The following is an 18,820-nucleotide window of genomic DNA, read 5'->3' on the forward strand; positions in this document are numbered from 1 at the left end:
GGACGGCTGTGTGTGGGAGAGGGGACGGCTGTGTGTGTGGGAGAGGGGACGGCTGTGTGTGTGGGAGAGGGGACGGCTGTGTGTGTGGGAGAGGGGACTGCTGTGAGTGGGAGAGGGGACGGCTGTGTGGGAGAGGGGGATGGCTGTGAGTGGGAGAGGGGACGGCTGTGTGTGGGAGAGGGGACGGCTGTGTGTGGGAGAGGGGATGGCTGTGTGTGTGGGAGAGGGGACGGCTGTGTGTGTGGGAGAGGAGACGGCTGTGTGTGGGAGAGGGGGACGGCCGTGTGTGTGGGAGAGGGGACAGCCGTGTGTGTGGAAGAGGGGACGGCTGTGTGTGTGGGAGAGGAGACGGCTGTGTGTGTGGGAGAGGAGACGGCTGTGTGTGGGAGAGGGGGACGGCCGTGTGTGTGGGAGAGGGGACGGCCGTGTGTGTGGAAGAAGGGGACGGCTGTGTGTGGGAGAGGGGACGGCCGTGTGTGTGGGAGAGGGGACGGCCGTGTGTGTGTGGGAGAGGGGACGGCCGTGTGTGTGTGGGAGAGGGGACGGCCGTGTGTGTGTGGGAGAGGGGACGGCCGTGTGTGTGGGAGAGGGGACGGCTGTGTGTGTGGGAGAGGGGACGGCTGTGTGTGTGGGAGAGGGGGACGGCCGTGTGTGTGGGAGAGGGGACGGCCGTGTGTGTGGGAGATGGGACGGCCGTGTGTGTGGGAGAGGGGGACGGCCGTGTGTGTGGGAGAGGGAGGGGACGGCTGTGTGTGTGGGAGAGGGGGACGGCCGTGTGTGTGGGAGAGGGGACGGCCGTGTGTGTGGGAGAGGGGACGGCTGTGTGTGTGGGAGAGGGGACTGCTGTGAGTGGGAGAGGGGACGGCTGTGTGGGAGAGGGGGATGGCTGTGAGTGGGAGAGGGGACGGCTGTGTGTGGGAGAGGGGACGGCTGTGTGTGGGAGAGGGGATGGCTGTGTGTGTGGGAGAGGGGACGGCTGTGTGTGTGGGAGAGGAGACGGCTGTGTGTGGGAGAGGGGGACGGCCGTGTGTGTGGGAGAGGGGACAGCCGTGTGTGTGGAAGAGGGGACGGCTGTGTGTGTGGGAGAGGAGACGGCTGTGTGTGTGGGAGAGGAGACGGCTGTGTGTGGGAGAGGGGGACGGCCGTGTGTGTGGGAGAGGGGACGGCCGTGTGTGTGGAAGAAGGGGACGGCTGTGTGTGGGAGAGGGGACGGCCGTGTGTGTGGGAGAGGGGACGGCCGTGTGTGTGTGGGAGAGGGGACGGCCGTGTGTGTGTGGGAGAGGGGACGGCCGTGTGTGTGTGGGAGAGGGGACGGCCGTGTGTGTGGGAGAGGGGACGGCTGTGTGTGTGGGAGAGGGGACGGCTGTGTGTGTGGGAGAGGGGGACGGCCGTGTGTGTGGGAGAGGGGACGGCCGTGTGTGTGGGAGATGGGACGGCCGTGTGTGTGGGAGAGGGGGACGGCCGTGTGTGTGGGAGAGGGGACGGCTGTGTGTGTGGGAGAGGGGGACGGCCGTGTGTGTGGGAGAGGGGACGGCCGTGTGTGTGGGAGACGGGACGGCCGTGTGTGTGGGAGACGGGATGGCCGTGTGTGTGGGAGACGGGACGGCCGTGTGTGTGGGAGACGGGACGGCCGTGTGTGTGTGAGACGGGACGGCCGTGTGTGTGTGAGACGGGACGGCCGTGTGTGTGGGAGACGGGACGGCCGTGTGTGTGGGAGACGGGACGGCCGTGTGTGTGTGAGACGGGACGGCCGTGTGTGTGGGAGACGGGATGGCCGTGTGTGTGTGAGACGGGATGGCCGTGTGTGTGGGAGATGGGACGGCCGTGTGTGTGTGAGACGGGACGGCCGTGTGTGTGGGAGATGGGACGGCCGTGTGTGTGTGAGACGGGATGGCCGTGTGTGTGGGAGATGGGACGGCCGTGTGTGTGTGAGACGGGATGGCCGTGTGTGTGGGAGACGGGACGGCTGTGTGTGTGGGAGATGGGACGGCCGTGTGTGTGTGGGATGGGACGGCCGTGTGTGTGTGAGACGGGATGGCCGTGTGTGTGGGAGACGGGACGGCTGTGTGTGTGGGAGAGGGGGAAGGCCACAAATGGCTGGCGAACGTTTGAAAAAAGTTAGCTTTTTTTTTAGTAAGAGAAAGAACGGCAAATTTCACATGGTTTGCCAATTTCAGGTGTAAAGTTTGTACATCCCTAAATGTATATTTTTATCATGCAATGGAACTCACTCCGTCATGGAAAACAAGAAATACATCTCTGTTTATCTTTCCAGGTCAGATATGTTTCTAATAAATAAGTAAAGGAAGCGAGACGTTTGGGAAAAAATACAGAGAGAATTCTTGTTTTAGAAGATTCCTGAAAGGGTTTCACATCACTTTCTCCAACAAGGACAACAGTTGAACACTTGTAAAGTATTTGATCAAACTGAATAATAGAATATAAAAAGATAATTTTTTTGGACCAGCTAAGGCTAACTTTTAAACTGCCTGTTTATAATTATTATTATTTTTTTCTTTTTTATTATTATTCCTTTTTTTTATTATTTTTTTTATTATGTATTATTTTTTTTTCTATTTTATTTCAGAAATATAAATACAGGGCAGAGACCAGTATTTGGTATTTGTGTGTAAAAATGTATCGCAAGTAAAATGCACCTTTAATGAATAAAAAAAGAAACAACAACCATAGCACCTGTTATGCAATGCTACGAAGGACTTTTTTAATGGCTTAACAGTGGAATAGGGTACATCGTAATAGACTATGAAGAGATAACCAAACTGGATCTACTTACAAGGATGCTATTTGTATTAATGGCTTTCTTAATTGGATATTTGTAAACGGCACAGGGACCTATTTCAACGTGACATCTTGATGGCTTTGAGTAATGATCCTCTCCAGTATTGGTAACGCATAGCATTGCCCTCAGCTACCCAGCCCCAGTTCTTTCCTGGGGTTTGAAGTCCGGTCGCTGTGTTTACATGACCCCATTGTCTCTCCTTGTATTGGAAGCCAAGCATTATATGGGGAGTGAAAGCATAAACCCATGTGGTCCATTCCTATTAACGTTGCTGATGTACATACAGATGTAGCCAGGCTTAGGCTTGTATTATACTTAGGTATTGTTCATTGCCGCACACGCTATCTGCCTATGACAGTGTATCCAGTGCCGACGCGCGCACGGCAGATGCACGTTGGCACGGCAGCTGTGTGGAAAGACCAAGAAAGTTGTCTTTTCCAGGGGCTACCGTGCCACGTGACACTGTGAGCCAATCACAGTGAGGGCTACCCTTGTGACTTCATGGACACGCCTCCTAGGCGTGCGCGTCGTCGTTTGGCCTACATGCCCAAAACGCACGCGCCACGTGCACGTGCAACGGCCTGCGTGCAAACGCTTGCAATAACACCAGCCTTGCTGTCTTCGGTGCCGCTGCCGTGAGTGGTTACGGCCCTGAAGGATTAACGGTGTGGGCGGTCCTATTCCGAAGCATGGACTCCATCGCGGCAGACTCTGTCCACGGCGCCACAGACGTTTGTTTGTTCGTCCGCGACACCGGGAACAGGAAGTCTTGCTACATCTGTACAGCGCCAGGCATTTTCCATATCCCAACAGATCAATTTTGCAGTATAGTTACGCCCTCAAACATATGTATGAACAATGAGACTGCTAAATATATATATATACAACTGCTAAATATATATATATACACACACACATACATACACACATATATATATACTAGCTGAGAGACCCGGCGTTGCCCGGGATGTAAATGCGTAATAGGTTGTATTATTTATAAATCGTGGAACAATAGGTGACTGTTTGTTTTAAAGGTTGGATAATAATGTTGAAAAGAAAGATGGAATAAAATGTAATACGATGTTGTTTAAAAATGGTTTATTGTAACCACACCACAGTACAATGTATATTTTGGTGCCATAACAGATGTAAAAATGTGAGGCGTGTGTCCTGCTAGGGTGTGAGGCGGCGGGAGGCGAGTGGGTTGTGAGTGCTGTCTGTGAGTGGGGGTCCTGCTAGGGTGTGAGGCGGCGGGTGGCGCGTGGGTTGTGAGTGCTGTCTGTGAGTGGGGGTCCTGCTAGGGTGTGAGGCGGCGGGTGGCGCGTGGGTTGTGAGTGCTGTCTGTGAGTGGGGGTCCTGCTAGGGTGTGAGGCGGCGGGTGGCACGTGGGTTGTGAGTGCTGTCTGTGAGTGGGGGTCCTGCTAGGGTGTGAGGCGGCGGGAGGCGCGTGGGTTGTGAGTGCTGTCTGTGAGTGGGGGTCCTGCTAGGGTGTGAGGCGGCGGGTGGCGCGTGGGTTGTGAGTGCTGTCTGTGAGTGGGGGTCCTGCTAGGGTGTGAGGCGGAGGGTGGCGCGTGGGTTGTGAGTGCTGTCTGTGAGTGGGGGTCCTGCTAGGGTGTGAGGCGGCGGGTGGCGCGTGGGTTGTGAGTGCTGTCTGTGAGTGGGGGTCCTGGCTAGGGTGTGAGGCGGCGGGTGGCGCGTGGGTTGTGAGTGCTTTCTGTGAGTGGGGGTCCTGCTAGGGTGTGAGGCGGTGGGTCAGTGATGTCGGTGCGTAGGGGCGGGAGGCAGCAGGTGTGTGTGGCGGCAGGTATGTGTCGAGTGTGGCGGGTGTCTGTTGAGTGCGTTGCAGCGGCTGTGAGGCGGCGGGTGAAAGGCAGAGCCGGGCGGAGTAAGGGTGGGTGAAAGGCAGAGGCGGGTGGGCGCGAAAGCAGAGGCGGGAAGGCAGGGGTGGGTAGGCGGGAAGGCGGGCAGGAAGGCAGGAAGGCGGAGGGGGGACGGGGGAGGGGGGGAAGGGGGGGGGGGGAAGGGAGGTGGGAGGGGGGAAGGGAAAGGGGCAGAGGGGGAGGGAAAGGGGGGGAGGGGGGAAGGGGGAAGGGGGAAGGGGGGGGAAGGGAGGTGGGAGGGGGAAGGGGGGGTGGGAGGGAGGGAGGGAAAGGGGGCGGAGGGGAGAGGGAGAGGGAAAATGGCGGAGGGGGGAGGGAAAGGGGTGGAGGGGGGAGGAAAGGGGGGCGGAGGAGGGGAGGAAAGGGGAGCGGAGGGGGGGGAAAGGGGAGCGGAGGGGGGGGGAAAGGGAGCGGAGGGGGGGGGGGAAGGGGAGCGGAGGGGGGAAAGAGGAGCGGAGGGTGGGGGGGAAAGGGGAGCGGAGGGGGGGGGGAAAGGGGAGCGGAGGGGGGGGGAAAGGGGAGCGGAGGGGGGGGGAAAGGGGAGCGGAGGGGGGGGAAAGGGGAGCGGAGGGGGGGGATAGGGGAGCGGAGGGGGGGAAAGGGGAGCGGAGGGGGGGGACAAGGGGGAGCGGAGGGGGGGAAAGGGGAGCGGAGGGGGGGAAAGGGGAGCGGAGGGGGGGAAAGGGGAGCGGAGGGGGGGGGAAAGGGGAGCGGAGGGGGGGAGGAAAGGGGAGCGGAGGGGGGGAGGAAAGGGGAGCGGAGGGGGGGAAAGGGGGAGCGGAGGGGGGGAAAGGGGAGCGGAGGGGGGGATGAAAGGGGAGCGGAGGGGGGGGAGGAAAGGGGAGCGGAGGGGGGAGGAAAGGGGAGCGGAGGGGGGGAAAGGGGAGCGGAGGGGGGGGGGAAAGGGGAGCGGAGGGGGGAGGAAAGGGGAGCGGAGGGGGGAGGAAAGGGGAGCGGAGGGGGGGAGGAAAGGGGAGCGGAGGGGGGAGGAAAGGGGAGCGGAGGGGGGGAGGAAAGGGGAGCGGAGGGGGGGAGGAAAGGGGAGCGGAGGGGGGGAGGAAAGGGGAGCGGAGGGGGGGAGGAAAGGGGAGCGGAGGGGGGGAGGAAGGGGAGCGGAGGGGGGGAGGAAAGGGGAGCGGAGGGGGGGGGGAAAGGGGAGCGGAGGGGGGGGGGGAAAGGGGAGCGGAGGGGGGAGCAGAGGGCGGGGGGGATAGGGGAGCGGAGGGCGGGGGGGAAAGGGGAGCGGAGGGCGGGGGGGAAAGGGGAGCGGAGGGCGGGGGGGGAAGGGGAGCGGAGGGCGGGGGGGAAAAGGGGAGCGGAGGGGGGGGGAAAGGGGAGCGGAGGGGGGGGGAAAGGGGAGCGGAGGGGGGGGATAGGGGAGCGGAGGGGGGGATAGGGGAGCGGGAGGGGGGGAAAGGGGAGCGGAGGGGGGGAAAGGGGAGCGGAGGGGGGGGAAAGGGGAGCGGAGGGGGGGAGGAAAGGGGGAGCGGAGGGGGGGAGGAAAGGGGAGCGGAGGGGGGGGGGAAAGGGGAGCGGAGGGGGGAGGGGGAAAGGGGAGCGGAGGGGGGGAGGAAAGGGGAGCGGAGAGGGGGGGAGGAAAGGGGAGCGGAGGGGGGGAGGAAAGGGGAGCGGAGGGGGGAGGAAAGGGGAGCGGAGGGGGGGAGGAAAGGGGAGCGGAGGGGGGGGAAAGGGGAGCGGAGGGGGGAGGAAAGGGGAGCGGAGGGGGGGAGGAAAGGGGAGCGGAGGGGGGGAGGAAAGGGGAGCGGAGGGGGGGAGGAAAGGGGAGCGGAGGGGGGAGGAAAGGGGAGCGGAGGGGGGGGGGGAAAGGGGAGCGGAGGGGGGGGGGGGAAAGGGGAGCGGAGGGGGGGGAGGAAAGGGGAGCGGAGGGGGGAGGAAAGGGGAGCGGAGGGGGGGAGGAAAGGGGAGCGGAGGGGGGAGGAAAGGGGAGCGGAGGGGGGGAGGAAAGGGGAGCGGAGGGGGGGGAGGAAAGGGGAGCGGAGGGGGGGGGGGGAAAGGGGAGCGGAGGGGGGAAGCAGAGGGCGGGGGGGATAGGGGAGCAGAGGGCGGGGGGGAAAGGGGAGCGGAGGGCGGGGGGGAAAGGGAGAGCGGAGGGCGGGGGGGAAAGGGGAGCGGAGGGCGGGGGGAAAGGGGAGCGGAGGGCAGGGGGGAAAGGGGAGCGGAGGGCAGGGGGGAAAGGCGGAGCGGAGGGCGGGGGGAAAGGGGGAGCGGAGGGCGGGGGGAAAAGGGGAGCGGCGGGCGGGGGGGGGGGAAGGGGAGCGGAGGGCGTGGGGAAAAGGGGAGCGGAGGGGTAAAAGGGGAGCGGGGGGGGAAAAGGGGAGCGCTGGGGGGAAAGGGGAGTGGGGGGGAAAGGGGATAGTGGGGGGGAAAAGGGGAGCGGAGGGTGGGAGGGAAAAGGGGAGCGGAGGGCGGGGGGGAAAGGGGAGCGGAGGGCGGGGGAAAAGGGGAGCGGAGGGCGGGGGGAAAAGGGGAGCGGAGGGCGGGGGGAAAAGGGGAGCGGAGGGCGGGGGAAAAGGGGGAGGGCAGGGGGAAAAGGGGAGTGGGGGGGAAAGGGGAGTGAGGGGGGAAAAGGGGAGTGGGGGGAAAGGGGAGTGGGGGGGGGAAAAGGGGAGTGGGGGGGAAAAGGGGAGTGGGTGGGAAGGGGAGTGGGGGGGGGAAAGGGGAGTGGGGGAGGGGAAAGGGGAGTGGGGGGGAAAGGGGAGTGGGGGGGGGGAAAGGGGAGTGGGGGGGGAAAGGGGGAGTGGGGGGGGAAAGAGGAGTGGGGGGGGAAAGGAGTGGGGGGGAGAAAGGGGGGGGGAAAGGGGGGGGGAAAGGGGAGTGGGGGGGGGAAGGGGAGTGGGGGGGGAAGGGGAGTGGGAGGGGGTAGGGGAAAGGGGAGTGGGGGGGAAGGGGAGTGGGAGGGGGTAGGGGAAAGGGGAGTGGGGGGGGAAAGGGTAGTGGGGGGGAAATGGGAGTGGGGGGGGAAGGGGGGGGGAAGGGAGAGTGGGGGGGGGAAAGGGGAGTGGGGGGGGGAAAGGGGAGTGGGGGGGGGGAAAGGGGAGTGGGTGAGGGGGGGGGAGGGGGAGTGGGTGAGGGGGGGGAAGGGGAGTGGGGTGGGGGGGGGGAAAGGGGAGTGGGGGGGAAAGGGGGGGTGGGGGGCAAGGGGAGTGGGGGGGGGCAAGGGGAGTGGGGGGGGGGGAAAGGGGAGGGGGGGAAAGGGGAGGGGGGGGAAGGGGAGTGGGGGAGGGGGGTGGAGAGCAGTGGGCATATGTATTGTCATAATTTATGTATGTGCATGCCCCCCCCTCCGGGCGTCCGTCCCCCCCCCTCCGGGTGTCCATCCCCCCGCTGGTTCAGCGGGTGGTCGCTCCCTCATTCCCCGTGACTCGCCCCCCGTGACTTGCGGCTCGCCCCCCCCCCCCCCCCGTTCCCCGTGATTCGCGGCTCGCCCCCCCCCCGTTCCCCGTGATTTGCGGCTCGCCCCCCCCCCCCCTCGTTCCCCGTGACTCGCGGCTCGCCCCCCCCCCCGTTCCCCGTGACTCGCGGCTCGCCCCCCCCCGTTCCCCGTGACTCGCGCTCCTCCCCCCCGTTCCCCGTGACTCGCGCTCCTCCCCCCCGTTCCCCGTGACTCGCGCTCCCCCCCCCGTTCCCCGTGACTCGCGCTCCCCCCCCGTTCCCCGTGACTCGCACTCCCCCCCCGTTCCCCGTGACTCGCCCCTTTCCCCGTGACTTGCCCCCCCCCCCCCCGTTCCTCGTGACTCGCTCTCCCCCCCCCCCGGCGCCCGCTTTCCCCCGATGTGCCGCCCGGCTGAGTGAGGCGTGTGCAGGCGGCGGCAGGAAGCGCCCTGTGTGGGGCCTGTGTGGGGCCTGTGTGGGGCCTGTGTGGGCCTGCAGCCTCGCGCCTGAAATAGGAGAGTTACTGGCAGTGGTGTGACTTACTTGAGGGGGAGGTAGCGCCGGGGAGGTAAGGGAGCGGCTGGGGTAGGAGGGCCGCGTTTCCCCTCCGTCTGGAGCCGGTGCAGGACGGCGCACGTGATCAGAAGGGGGGGGGTGTGTGTGTGTGTGTGTGTGCCCTGTCTGTGTATCTCAGTGTGTGTGTGTGTGTATCTGTGTGTGTCTCAGTGTGTGTGTATCTTTGTGTGTGTCTCAGTGTCCTGCCTGTGTGTGTCTCCGTGTGTGTGTGTGTATCTCTGTGTGAGTGTATGTGTGTGTCCGGCCAATGAGAGGTGTGCGGGGGCGGGCCAAGGGAGCCAATGAGATTGCCGCTAGGGACACAGGGAGGGACACAGGGAGACACATACAGACACGGACACATAGAACACTTTCACAAATATATAGTAGATCAGTTTTTCTATTTAAAAAAAAAAAAAAAAAAAAAAAAATTGCGATTGGTGAGCACATTCACGGGGTATACACCCGATGTATTTAGAAATAAAAGATTATACGGCATTATGTGCTGTATTCAATACACTGCAAAGAGAAATTCTTCCATTCTGCAGAACTTCTACTGTAAATGGAAAATTCTACAGTCAAATCCCATCATACTGCTACTGGTTACACTGGAGCAAGGATGCATCATATCTACCGTGAGAAAAGTTCAGCAGAAGGGGGTTTCTAAATACTGTGATCGCGTAACTGGCTCTATAAAATAGAGATTGGTAAGCACATTAATGGCTTACATACCCTATGTATTTAGAAATAAATAATCTTTTTTTTTTTTTTTTTTTAAATAGGAAAGGAAAATAAGACCTGATCTTAAGATGTGATGTGAAGCAGCATGTTATATGGGATAGAAGAGGAATAATATTGTAACACTGAACATTTTTCCTTTCTTGCAAGTCACTCTTTTGGTGGTTGGGTGGGGGGTGGGGGGGGTGGATTAAGTATGGTAGCAAACGTTTGGGATGTTTTTATGTGAAGGGGGGGGGGGGGAGAGAAATGTGCATCTGAAAAAGCCAATGTGAATGTTTCACCTCTCGGAGAGAGTTGCAATATGCTAGGCTGGTCTCTCAGACAGTATTTTTACGGGAGCGGGTGGTTGCCATGGTAACAGAGGCTTAGGGGACTCTCACGTTGACGTAGCTTCGCTGGCCTCTCGGAGCACGGGGGAGCAGATGTTAGATGGAATCCTCAGAGCCGCGCCGACAACAATGAAACGCCGCTTCCCATCAGCTGCGGAGGAAGGAGGCTCGGGAACGCGGTGCCTAGCTGCACTCGTGCAAGGGGCAGTCCAGCCTGTTTAATTTGGTGTTCTTGTCTCACCCCACAGGGGTTCCTCAGCCGTCGGCTTAAAGGATCCATTAAGCGGACAAAGAGCCAGCCGAAGCTTGACCGAAACAGCAGCTTCCGGCACATTTTACCTGGCTTCAGGAGCGTGGACAATGAAAGGTAAGGGGATTTGTCTTCCCTGCTTCTATCCAATCATTGTGCGTGCCAGTGATATGCATTTCATCTGCCCACGGTTTCATATAGAAGGCAAATGAAGACTCTTGGTTGTGTATAGTACACGGCAGCCACGTAGCTGTCATTTTCAAACAGCCAGACCTTTACTACCCCCAAACCCCCATTTCCTAGAAATGAACTGCCCAGTTGCCAAAGGAAGCTCTGGTGTATGGGAGCGTGGTTAATCTTCCCAAGCTGGAACAAGAGCCTAATCCCTCTCCTGTATTTCCCTGGCTCGCAGAGTCGTTTATCTGTGCTGTTGGGATAATAAAACATCACTGTAGTCTATAGAAATCAGCGGTCACTCTCTTTTGCAAGTGTTATTTAAGACAGGGGTGCTCAACTCCGGTCCTCAAGCCACTCCAACAGGTCAGGTTTTTAGGATATCCCTGCTTCAGCACAGGTGGCTCAGAGGCTCAGTCAAAGACTGACTGAGCCACCTGTGCTGAAGCAGGGACTGATTGAGCCACCTGTGCTGAAGCAGGGACTGATTGAAGCCACTTGTGCTGAAGCAGGGATATCCTAAAACCTGACCTGTGGGGGGTGTGGCGTGTTGACTGGAATTGAGCAGCCCTGGCTTCAGAGATGTCATCAGGAGGCAATGATGGTTGTCTGTAGATAATTCTTCCTCTTATGGCAGAAAATGTAGTCTGAGACGACAACATCCTAGTAGAAGAAAGCGCGTTTGCAGAGCGGTTAAGTGACAGCAAGTTGTGAGAGGCAGGATACATGCGCGTTAATATTGATCGCGCATGCAAGTAGAAAACCTTTTATATGGAAAACTCCTAATGTACAATATCATTGACCTGAATTGCATCAAAAGACAAAACTTACCTCAGAGGTGAAAGAACTCAAAGATAAGCCAGAAGGCTGCTTTAAAAATTAGAGGTATATCTGGTTAATAAGATACCCAATAGAAATACTGAATAAATAAAATGCATATAAAGGTTAAAAAGGAGCGCTTATTAAAATCAGGCAGGAGTTTATTTTGATTTCACTCGTGCTGGGAATTCTGCGATTTGCTGTGTATAACAGCTCTGTATAAGTCTCTCTATATGTCTCTGTATATGGAGATTTTGGCGTTATTAATTTAACATCATTTCAAGCCTGTGCTGTCTGAAGGCTCTATGTATTCACTTGTATTTGACATAAGCCGACTCTTTCTAACAATGCACTCCTCACCCTGCACTCTAAGAACGACATCATGGAAGCTACGTACAGGCATACTGCACATGATATGTTATACACATTGCCTGACGTGAATACTCGTAACAGAAGACGGCAATGAATTCAAGTTCAAACACTACGGTTGCTGCTACTTAATCTTTTTCTGCTCTCGCCATCAAGAATTTCCTGTCGCAAATTGATTGTACATTGCAATTATATCTAGTAAAAGTGTCCCCACATCTATCATTTTTGTTTATACCTTCTTACCCTTTGTTACATTCTTAATGATGGTTGGACCAACGGATGTGATTCTCTTTGTATTTATAGATTTGTTATTCTGCAAACATTCATTTTTGCAAGGTTTTGATACAAAGGTTAGAAAATCTTTCAAGGTCATTGAGACAAATTGAGCAAGTCCTGTTTTTTTTTTTGTTTTTTTAATTGCTTTTTGATCTGTTGGATTGGTACACAGTTTTCTGAAATACAAATATTAAATGGGTTAGACATATGTAGTGTTACTCAGTATTGTTTTATGTGGCCGCTTTCAAAAAGGTGGTAACGGGAAAGCAAATGAGGGAAAATGCAATTTCGCAACATGGATCACTTGACTATATACACTTTGCTTTTCTCCAATTAATTGAGCTGTCATTTCCCTCATTTGCTTCCCCATTACCACCTTTTTGGAAGCGGCCACGTAAGTTCATGGACTGTTCATACAGATTGTGTTTTTATATCTCAGATATAAAAAAACACACAATTACAATGCAGTCTGCATTGTAGACTGATAATACATAGAAGGGTTCATCTCATTTACCTGCATAATCAAAAGCACAGATCGTGGCTAGAGGAATCAGTGGCAGCAACTTCACAGCTCAGTCACCCAACACGTCCAAATTCCTGCGTGCTGCCCAGTCAATTGGACACTTTGAGAACACGCACCGAAAACAAATGTATTATTTGTGTGTACAGGACAACATCCTTCTAAACCAAGAAGGAACCGGCGCCCCAGAGGTCTTCATTCAAAAAAAGACATTTGAATCCACACAGATCGACGTTTCGGTCAAATACACTGGCCTTTGTCATCTTGACAAAGGTCAGTGCATTTGACCGAAACGTCAATGGATGTGTGGATTAAAATGTCTGTTTTTTTGTATGAAGACCTCTGGGGCGCCGGCTCCTTCTTGGTTTAGAAGGATGTTGTCCTGCTTTATAGGTCTCTCTGATGGACGATGATTTCTGTGCATCCGAGGCAGTTCTATAGATGCAGTGAGTGCACCTAACTTCTTTCTTCTTCTTCTTTCTGGGTACACCATGTATAAATGTAGCATCTGTATGGGCCCTGCAAAGCTCGGCTATCACTGGAAGGGTTTGATAACGGGTTATTGGACAGGCTTTTAAACATTACCCAGAGGTCCATTCATCAAATTTGACCTAAGTAACTACATATGTGCTTGGCATACCAAGCTGTACTATAGTGTTTTTGTATGTGGAATACATATGTTCCTCCAATAGATGTTATGGAAGAGTTCAGCAGATTAGTCAAAACTAAAGGGTCCATCTTCAAGGTTGAATTGGCCTGTTGCAGTGTCCAAGACCTCATATAATTAAGAGATTGGTAATAAGGGAGTCAAAATGAGTACCTTAAGTGTATTTGAGCTTTCCCCCCTTTACACAGATTACCATAATGCAGGGGTGCTCAACTCCAGTCCAGGGTGGGGGGATGGAAGGGAGAGGGGGGGATGGAAGGGAGAGGGGAGGGGGGAAGAGGGGGGTGTGAAGGGAGAGGGGGCTTGAGGACTGGAGTTGAGCACCCCTGCCCAAATGCATAGGTCAGCAGCATTACAGCAGTAATCCACGCTGTTTGCGATTTTCTTTTTAAAAGTTACCTGAACCAGAAGGTCCCACAAAACTGATCCGTGGTCCTGGGACCCCCAAAGAGTACTTGCCCTGTGGACGCAAAAAATGGCCACTGGGTCAGGGTTAATTTCCGCGGCCAATAGAAAAACACAGCGTCATAGGAAGAGGACATTGCGACTGTATTCATGACCGTGGCAAATTTATCTTTCGGACGGGGGGGGGGGGGGGCGGGGGACGGGACAATAGATGAGATCTGATTGCTGCTTTAAGCAGTGTCTATACTGAGAAAGGTCTTCAGCCGGAAGCTGAACAATCAGGCTGAGCAACAATCAGGCAGATGAATGGTTTGCCACAGTTTTTTTATATAGATATATTTTTCCCAATAGATACATGATGCACAATCTTCCATCTACATGAGGACAGCCAAACTATGTCAGTGGTGCCAGACTGCTGAAACATCTTGTTTAAATAGCTAAATACATCATCAATGTTGCGCCTTTTTTTTAAGAGCATTTTGTTTTGAATACAGTATTAGAACTGTATGTGTATACTCTATAGACCAGAAGTGGCCAACTCCATTCCTCAAAGGCTACCAACAGGTCAAGTTTTCAGGATATCCCTGTTTCAGCACAGGTGGCTCAGTCAAAGTCTTCAATTTCCACTTCTCTTTTGTAGGAATTTAACTTCAGGTAACCCCAATACACAGACTGCTGGCATGTCTAAAATGCTGCCTGGGTGATATATAATACTGCCTTTAAATCCCAGTATTGTATTCTAAATCAGGAGAGACATTGCACTCATTTAGGCATAAATATCCATTGCTATAAAAAGCTGTTAAATGCCAGTGAAGCTTTTCAAATTCCTGCTACTAACTCGAAGAAGATTTAAAGCTAAATTCGATATCTGCTGACGCGGAAGTTCAGGTCCGTTTCGGCCCAAATTCCCCATTGACTTGAATATTTGGCCAAGAACAACCCAAACAACAGCATTGACTACATAGAGTTTAACGCTTGAACCCCTATTCCATATGCTGAAATGGATTTGAGCGGAGCTGGAATGTTCTTGAGCGATAAGACAATTCCACTCCTTACGGAATAGGATCATATATCTTAACATATCTGTTGTGGCCTTAATGGGTTAGACCAGGGGAGCGCAAACTTTCCCCGCTGCGCCCCCCTACCTGCTCTCCCTCCTTGCTCGCACTTCTCTCCTTGCCTTGCCTTCGCGTCATGTGACTCCCGCGGCTTCCTTTAACGCCGCGTTGCCATGGCGACGCTTGGCCGAAGACAAGGTAAGGGACGTTGAAGAGGCCTCACGCGATCCCCCGGGATTTATTTTAAATGCCTTGGGGGAAGAGCACGGGGCCTCTGTAACCGCATCACCCCCCACCCCCTGAAAAATTGTGCGCCTCCCCAGTTTGCTCACCCCTGGGTTAGACATATGTAGTGTTACTCAGTATTGTTTTATATGGCTGTTAACCTGCAGTACAGTGGTATCCTGGTCATAATCGTATGCTTTTACTTTATCTTGGCTGCGAGTTTCATAAAGCAGCCATTATCAATCGTAGCTGGGAATAGGAATTTAGCTCTCATTCAGCAGATTGTATTTCTTTTATGCAACTCGGGTTTCATAAAACACATATAGAGCACACTTTACCGGGCATAGCGTTAAGCTATGAGCCTCTTGGGATGGCAAGAGGAAAGGAAATAACACTCAACTGCCTACACGTTTGATCTATTCCAGCCTTTAATGTGAATAGAGCCATATGAGGAAACGCTCCTTGTATTTCTAACCTTATCCAGTTGTTGATAAGTAAGAGCATTGTAAAAGCTGGAATGTATCAAACTGCTTTGAAACGGGAGACTTGCGTCTACATAAAACCATCAGGGCAGTGTTGGGAATACCAGATGTGGAACGATCATCATGATTCGTACTTTTAGGATTAGCAGGTTAGCCCCATATCTAGAGAGGTCAACATGTGCCTATGACAATGGCAACGTGTGTATAATTATGAATGTGTACAGCTAATATCTATGTAGAATATGCATTGTCTATGAAACGCAGTCTGTTGTTCTTGCCAAACTAAGACGCTTCACTAAGCTTGATGGTGCAAAGACCTAAAATAGTTGAGGTTGACCAAGATCTCTCTTGAGACATAGGAGTCTACGTAAATGATCATCACTGCATACCATGGGACCATTTTCTTTGATACATGCTATGTATTTTGCTGCCGGCTTGACCCAGCTTTGCAGCCGGGGGACTCTGATACATTCTCTAACACCCTTCCTCTCCCCGCCTCCCCCCCCCCCCCCCCCCCCCAAGTCCTGTGGACTACTTGTAGAATGTTTTGTTTGATCTATTTGAGTGGCAAGGAATCTGAGATTCTCTAACATGCAATGAATGGGAACAAATAGTCTATTCAGATTCTTTATTAATTGATGTACTACTATTCGTATATAGTGTTTTAACCCTTTTATATGCTAGCAATCATTTTAGTAAAGATTGCATGTTTTTGCCTTTATCATACAAACACTAAAGGCCATGTTTACTAAACTGTTCAATCACCCTGTTTGATGCCATCACTGGTAGTTTCTGACCATCTACAGCTCTGTCATTCTTTTGTAACATCCCTTTTGCTGGCAAAACTTCCTATACATCGAAAGTCCTCTGAGAGCCACAAAGAGAGACACCTTGCACTTCAGTTCTCGGTCACTCTTCAGCATCTTCTATATCAGGGGTACGCCAAACGTTTTATGTCGTGCGCCCCCCCCCCCCGCCCTTTTACCTGCTATCCGGCATCTCCTCCGCGACGTCCCGTCGTCACATGACGTCGCACCATCAAGTTGTCATGGCAACGCGTCGCCATATGCCGCCTAGTCGTCATGGCGACGCGTCGTCACTATCAGAAGATGCAGGAGAAGAAGCCAGACAGAGTTTAAGAGGCAGTTGCAGAGGCGCCGCGCTCTCCCCCGGCAACCAATTTAAATGTGGGGAAGAGCGGGGGGCCTCTGTAAGCATGGTTTTGCGTGACCACCCCCTCCCAGTTTGCACACCCCTGTTCTATATAATATAATCTGGACCTATACCATATGACCAAACAACCCACAATAGTGATACAGATGTAGCAGGTGTCATAGCACGTTAGCCACGCCCCCTTTTCCATGCGCGGCTAATGCATTTCGAATGCTGGCTTCTCCCGCTGGTGCATTGTGTGTGTGTGTTTTTGTGTGTGTGTGTGTGTGTGTGTGTGTCTCCAGCTGCAACTGGCCACCGGGAGCAATAACGGCTGCTACATCTGTACTTCATTTTACTGTAGCTCTACAAATGTATGCAAAGCCCATGAACACGCCGAGCTAATACTGGCTCAACAGTCTTGGTCCTATAAATATACCCTGCAGACCAGTACTCAAGAAGACTTAGAGGGGAAAAAACCCATCTACATGCTTCGTATTGCTTGCAAAAATTCCAGGCTGCCGAGGGGTGAATTACAACATGAGCCGTGCTGCAGCTTCTGGTTTTCATTTGATTAGAAATAACTGTTTTCCCTTTTCTTCTTCTGGTTAATTGCGCTCTGAAACGTTGTGATTTTAGCTCTTGCAAATATACACGCGCCATATTGATGTTTTTTATGGAGGTACATTAAAGAGGCAGCCTAAGCGGCACTTAAAATATATATATAATATATATAACCTAAGCTGCCAATCGATTTGTTCTCCCGTGATTTGATCAGCAAAGATCCTGCTTCCCAGGGTTCACTCAATGGCTGCCTTTCAGCTCCAATCAATCAATCCGTCAGCCAGTGAAAGTCAGCAGCTACAATGTATTCTTATAATACTACAGCAACATGATGTATTGTTATAGTTTCCAGCTCATGCTGCCGGGAATATTGGCAACATGATCACAAACAGGAAAGCCTTACATTGCAATTTCCCATCCATTACCAACCAGCACGGTGGTAAAGCTGCAGAGAAGGATTCTGGGAAATGACCAGGAAAGGAGTATCCAATTCGAGGGCAAAAGGCAGAATACCCCCACAAAAAAACACCCTGAACTATTTAAAGCAGCTACATTCCCCCCTCCCCCTTTTTTTAAATAAATAAATATGTAAATCACGTGGCAATGTATAATTCTACATTCTTACCTAAGCTGGCAATCGTTTGGTGCTCCTGTTATAAATCTTTAAAAATCCTGATTGTGTGCCTAACATAATGGCCGCCTTTCAGTTTCAATCAATCCTTCAGTCGGTGTAACTCAGCAGCTACAATGTATTTTTATATTACTACTTTAACATTATCTATTGTTACAATTTGCAGCTCAAACTGCTGGGAAAATTGGCAACAAATTATCACAAACAGGGAATTAGGAGTTGAATTAAAACATTTTTTTTAAATGCAGTAAGTATTATATAATACTACAGAACTGATTTATTTAAAAATAAAACAAACCCATCGGATATTGCTTGGTTTGCGCCTTCAAAGTAGCAATCCTGCTTTCCTTTTGAATTTTTTTTCTTCTAGAGTTACAGGATTAAAGCAGAATTTCCGATCCGGGGTCCCCCTGCTTCCTGAGATACTTACCTCCATAGGGGGTGCCGAAAGCAGCTAAAGCTGGGCAACATGGGGCTTTCAAAATAGCGGTTTAAATGCCCCACGTCACTGGCCAATAGGAAGCAGTGACATCATCCGTCACAGCTTCCTAAAGGACCTTTAAAACTGCGGCTTTGCTACTGGCACCCACTTCCAAGGTAAGTACCTCTGGAAGCAGGGGGTTTCCCAGAGCTGAAATTAATGGGGTTCGGCTCCGGAGACCTGCCTGCTTCAAACCAGGAAGGGGGAGGGGGGACATTTGTTTGGGGAGGGCATATTCTCGTTTAAATCCTGGATTATTTTGCAAGCAATCACTGAGCATGTTGTACATTTTTTTTTTTTTGGTAAAGTCTTGTTGAGTGACAGTCTGCCGGTTATATCAGTATACAGCCATTTGTAGGTATCTGTGTAGGTGGGGGTACTGACCTGAGCACCAAGTGACTTCGGACCTCCTCAAGACTCCAGAAACGGATGTGAGCACAGGCTAAGCACCAGCTACAAAGCGCTTAGGCGCTGACCCGTGCTGAGCCGTGCTGCTGCTCGGCACTGAGCCCCTGCAGCCGCAATGAGAGCGGCTTTAGCAGGGGCTCGCGCACGCGTCAGCACGCTTGGGGAAGCGTGTGTCTGACGGAGTTTTGAAATTTCCCCGCTTGCTGTAGCGCAGGGCCGGTCACGTGAGCGGTTCGCCCAATGAGGGCGAACCAGCTCCGTGACGTTACTGGCCCGCCCCCTGATGGTGCGCTGTGTAAGGCCAGGGAAAGCACAGCTTTCCCTGAGCCTCAGCGCGCCTCAGCACTGTTTGGGGCTCTATGTCCCAGGCCTTAGTCCTCCACTTAGAGGCTAATGCATGCACCACAAGCGCATAGGATACCTCCATTCAGGACCCTGACTTTTTCACTGGGACATGTAGGTAACATTAGATGATGGGAAGCATGTCTCTGGCAGTTGATCTCTCCATCGGGTGCCAGCTCTGTAGATAAGGAAAAAAAACAAATACCAGTACATTGTGAGGTGTCCATGTTTGAACGATAACCATTAAATAAGTCCATGCTGCTGAAACCGTGCTAGAATGTTAATCTTGCAGTGATGGG

The 18,820-nt window shown here is 53.8% G+C and overlaps 1 protein-coding gene across 9 annotated transcripts in view; it reads left to right on the forward strand.

Moving 5' to 3' along the window:
- The window catches only part of DAB2IP (DAB2 interacting protein), a 613,541-nt gene that overhangs the window by 324,402 nt on the left and 270,319 nt on the right, over nt 1-18,820 (forward strand). For 8 of the 9 annotated variants that reach the window (XM_075578970.1, XM_075578968.1, XM_075578971.1 and 5 more), the window contains one exon: nt 9,947-10,065. The exons of the other annotated variant lie outside the window; for it this stretch is intronic. In XM_075578970.1, coding sequence (XP_075435085.1) covers nt 9,947-10,065 — 119 coding nt within the window. The remainder of the gene's footprint in view (nt 1-9,946; nt 10,066-18,820) is intronic. 9 annotated transcript variants of the gene reach the window in all.

This window comes from Ascaphus truei, chromosome 21, assembly GCF_040206685.1.
Source record: "Ascaphus truei isolate aAscTru1 chromosome 21, aAscTru1.hap1, whole genome shotgun sequence".
NCBI lineage: Eukaryota > Metazoa > Chordata > Amphibia > Anura > Ascaphidae > Ascaphus > Ascaphus truei.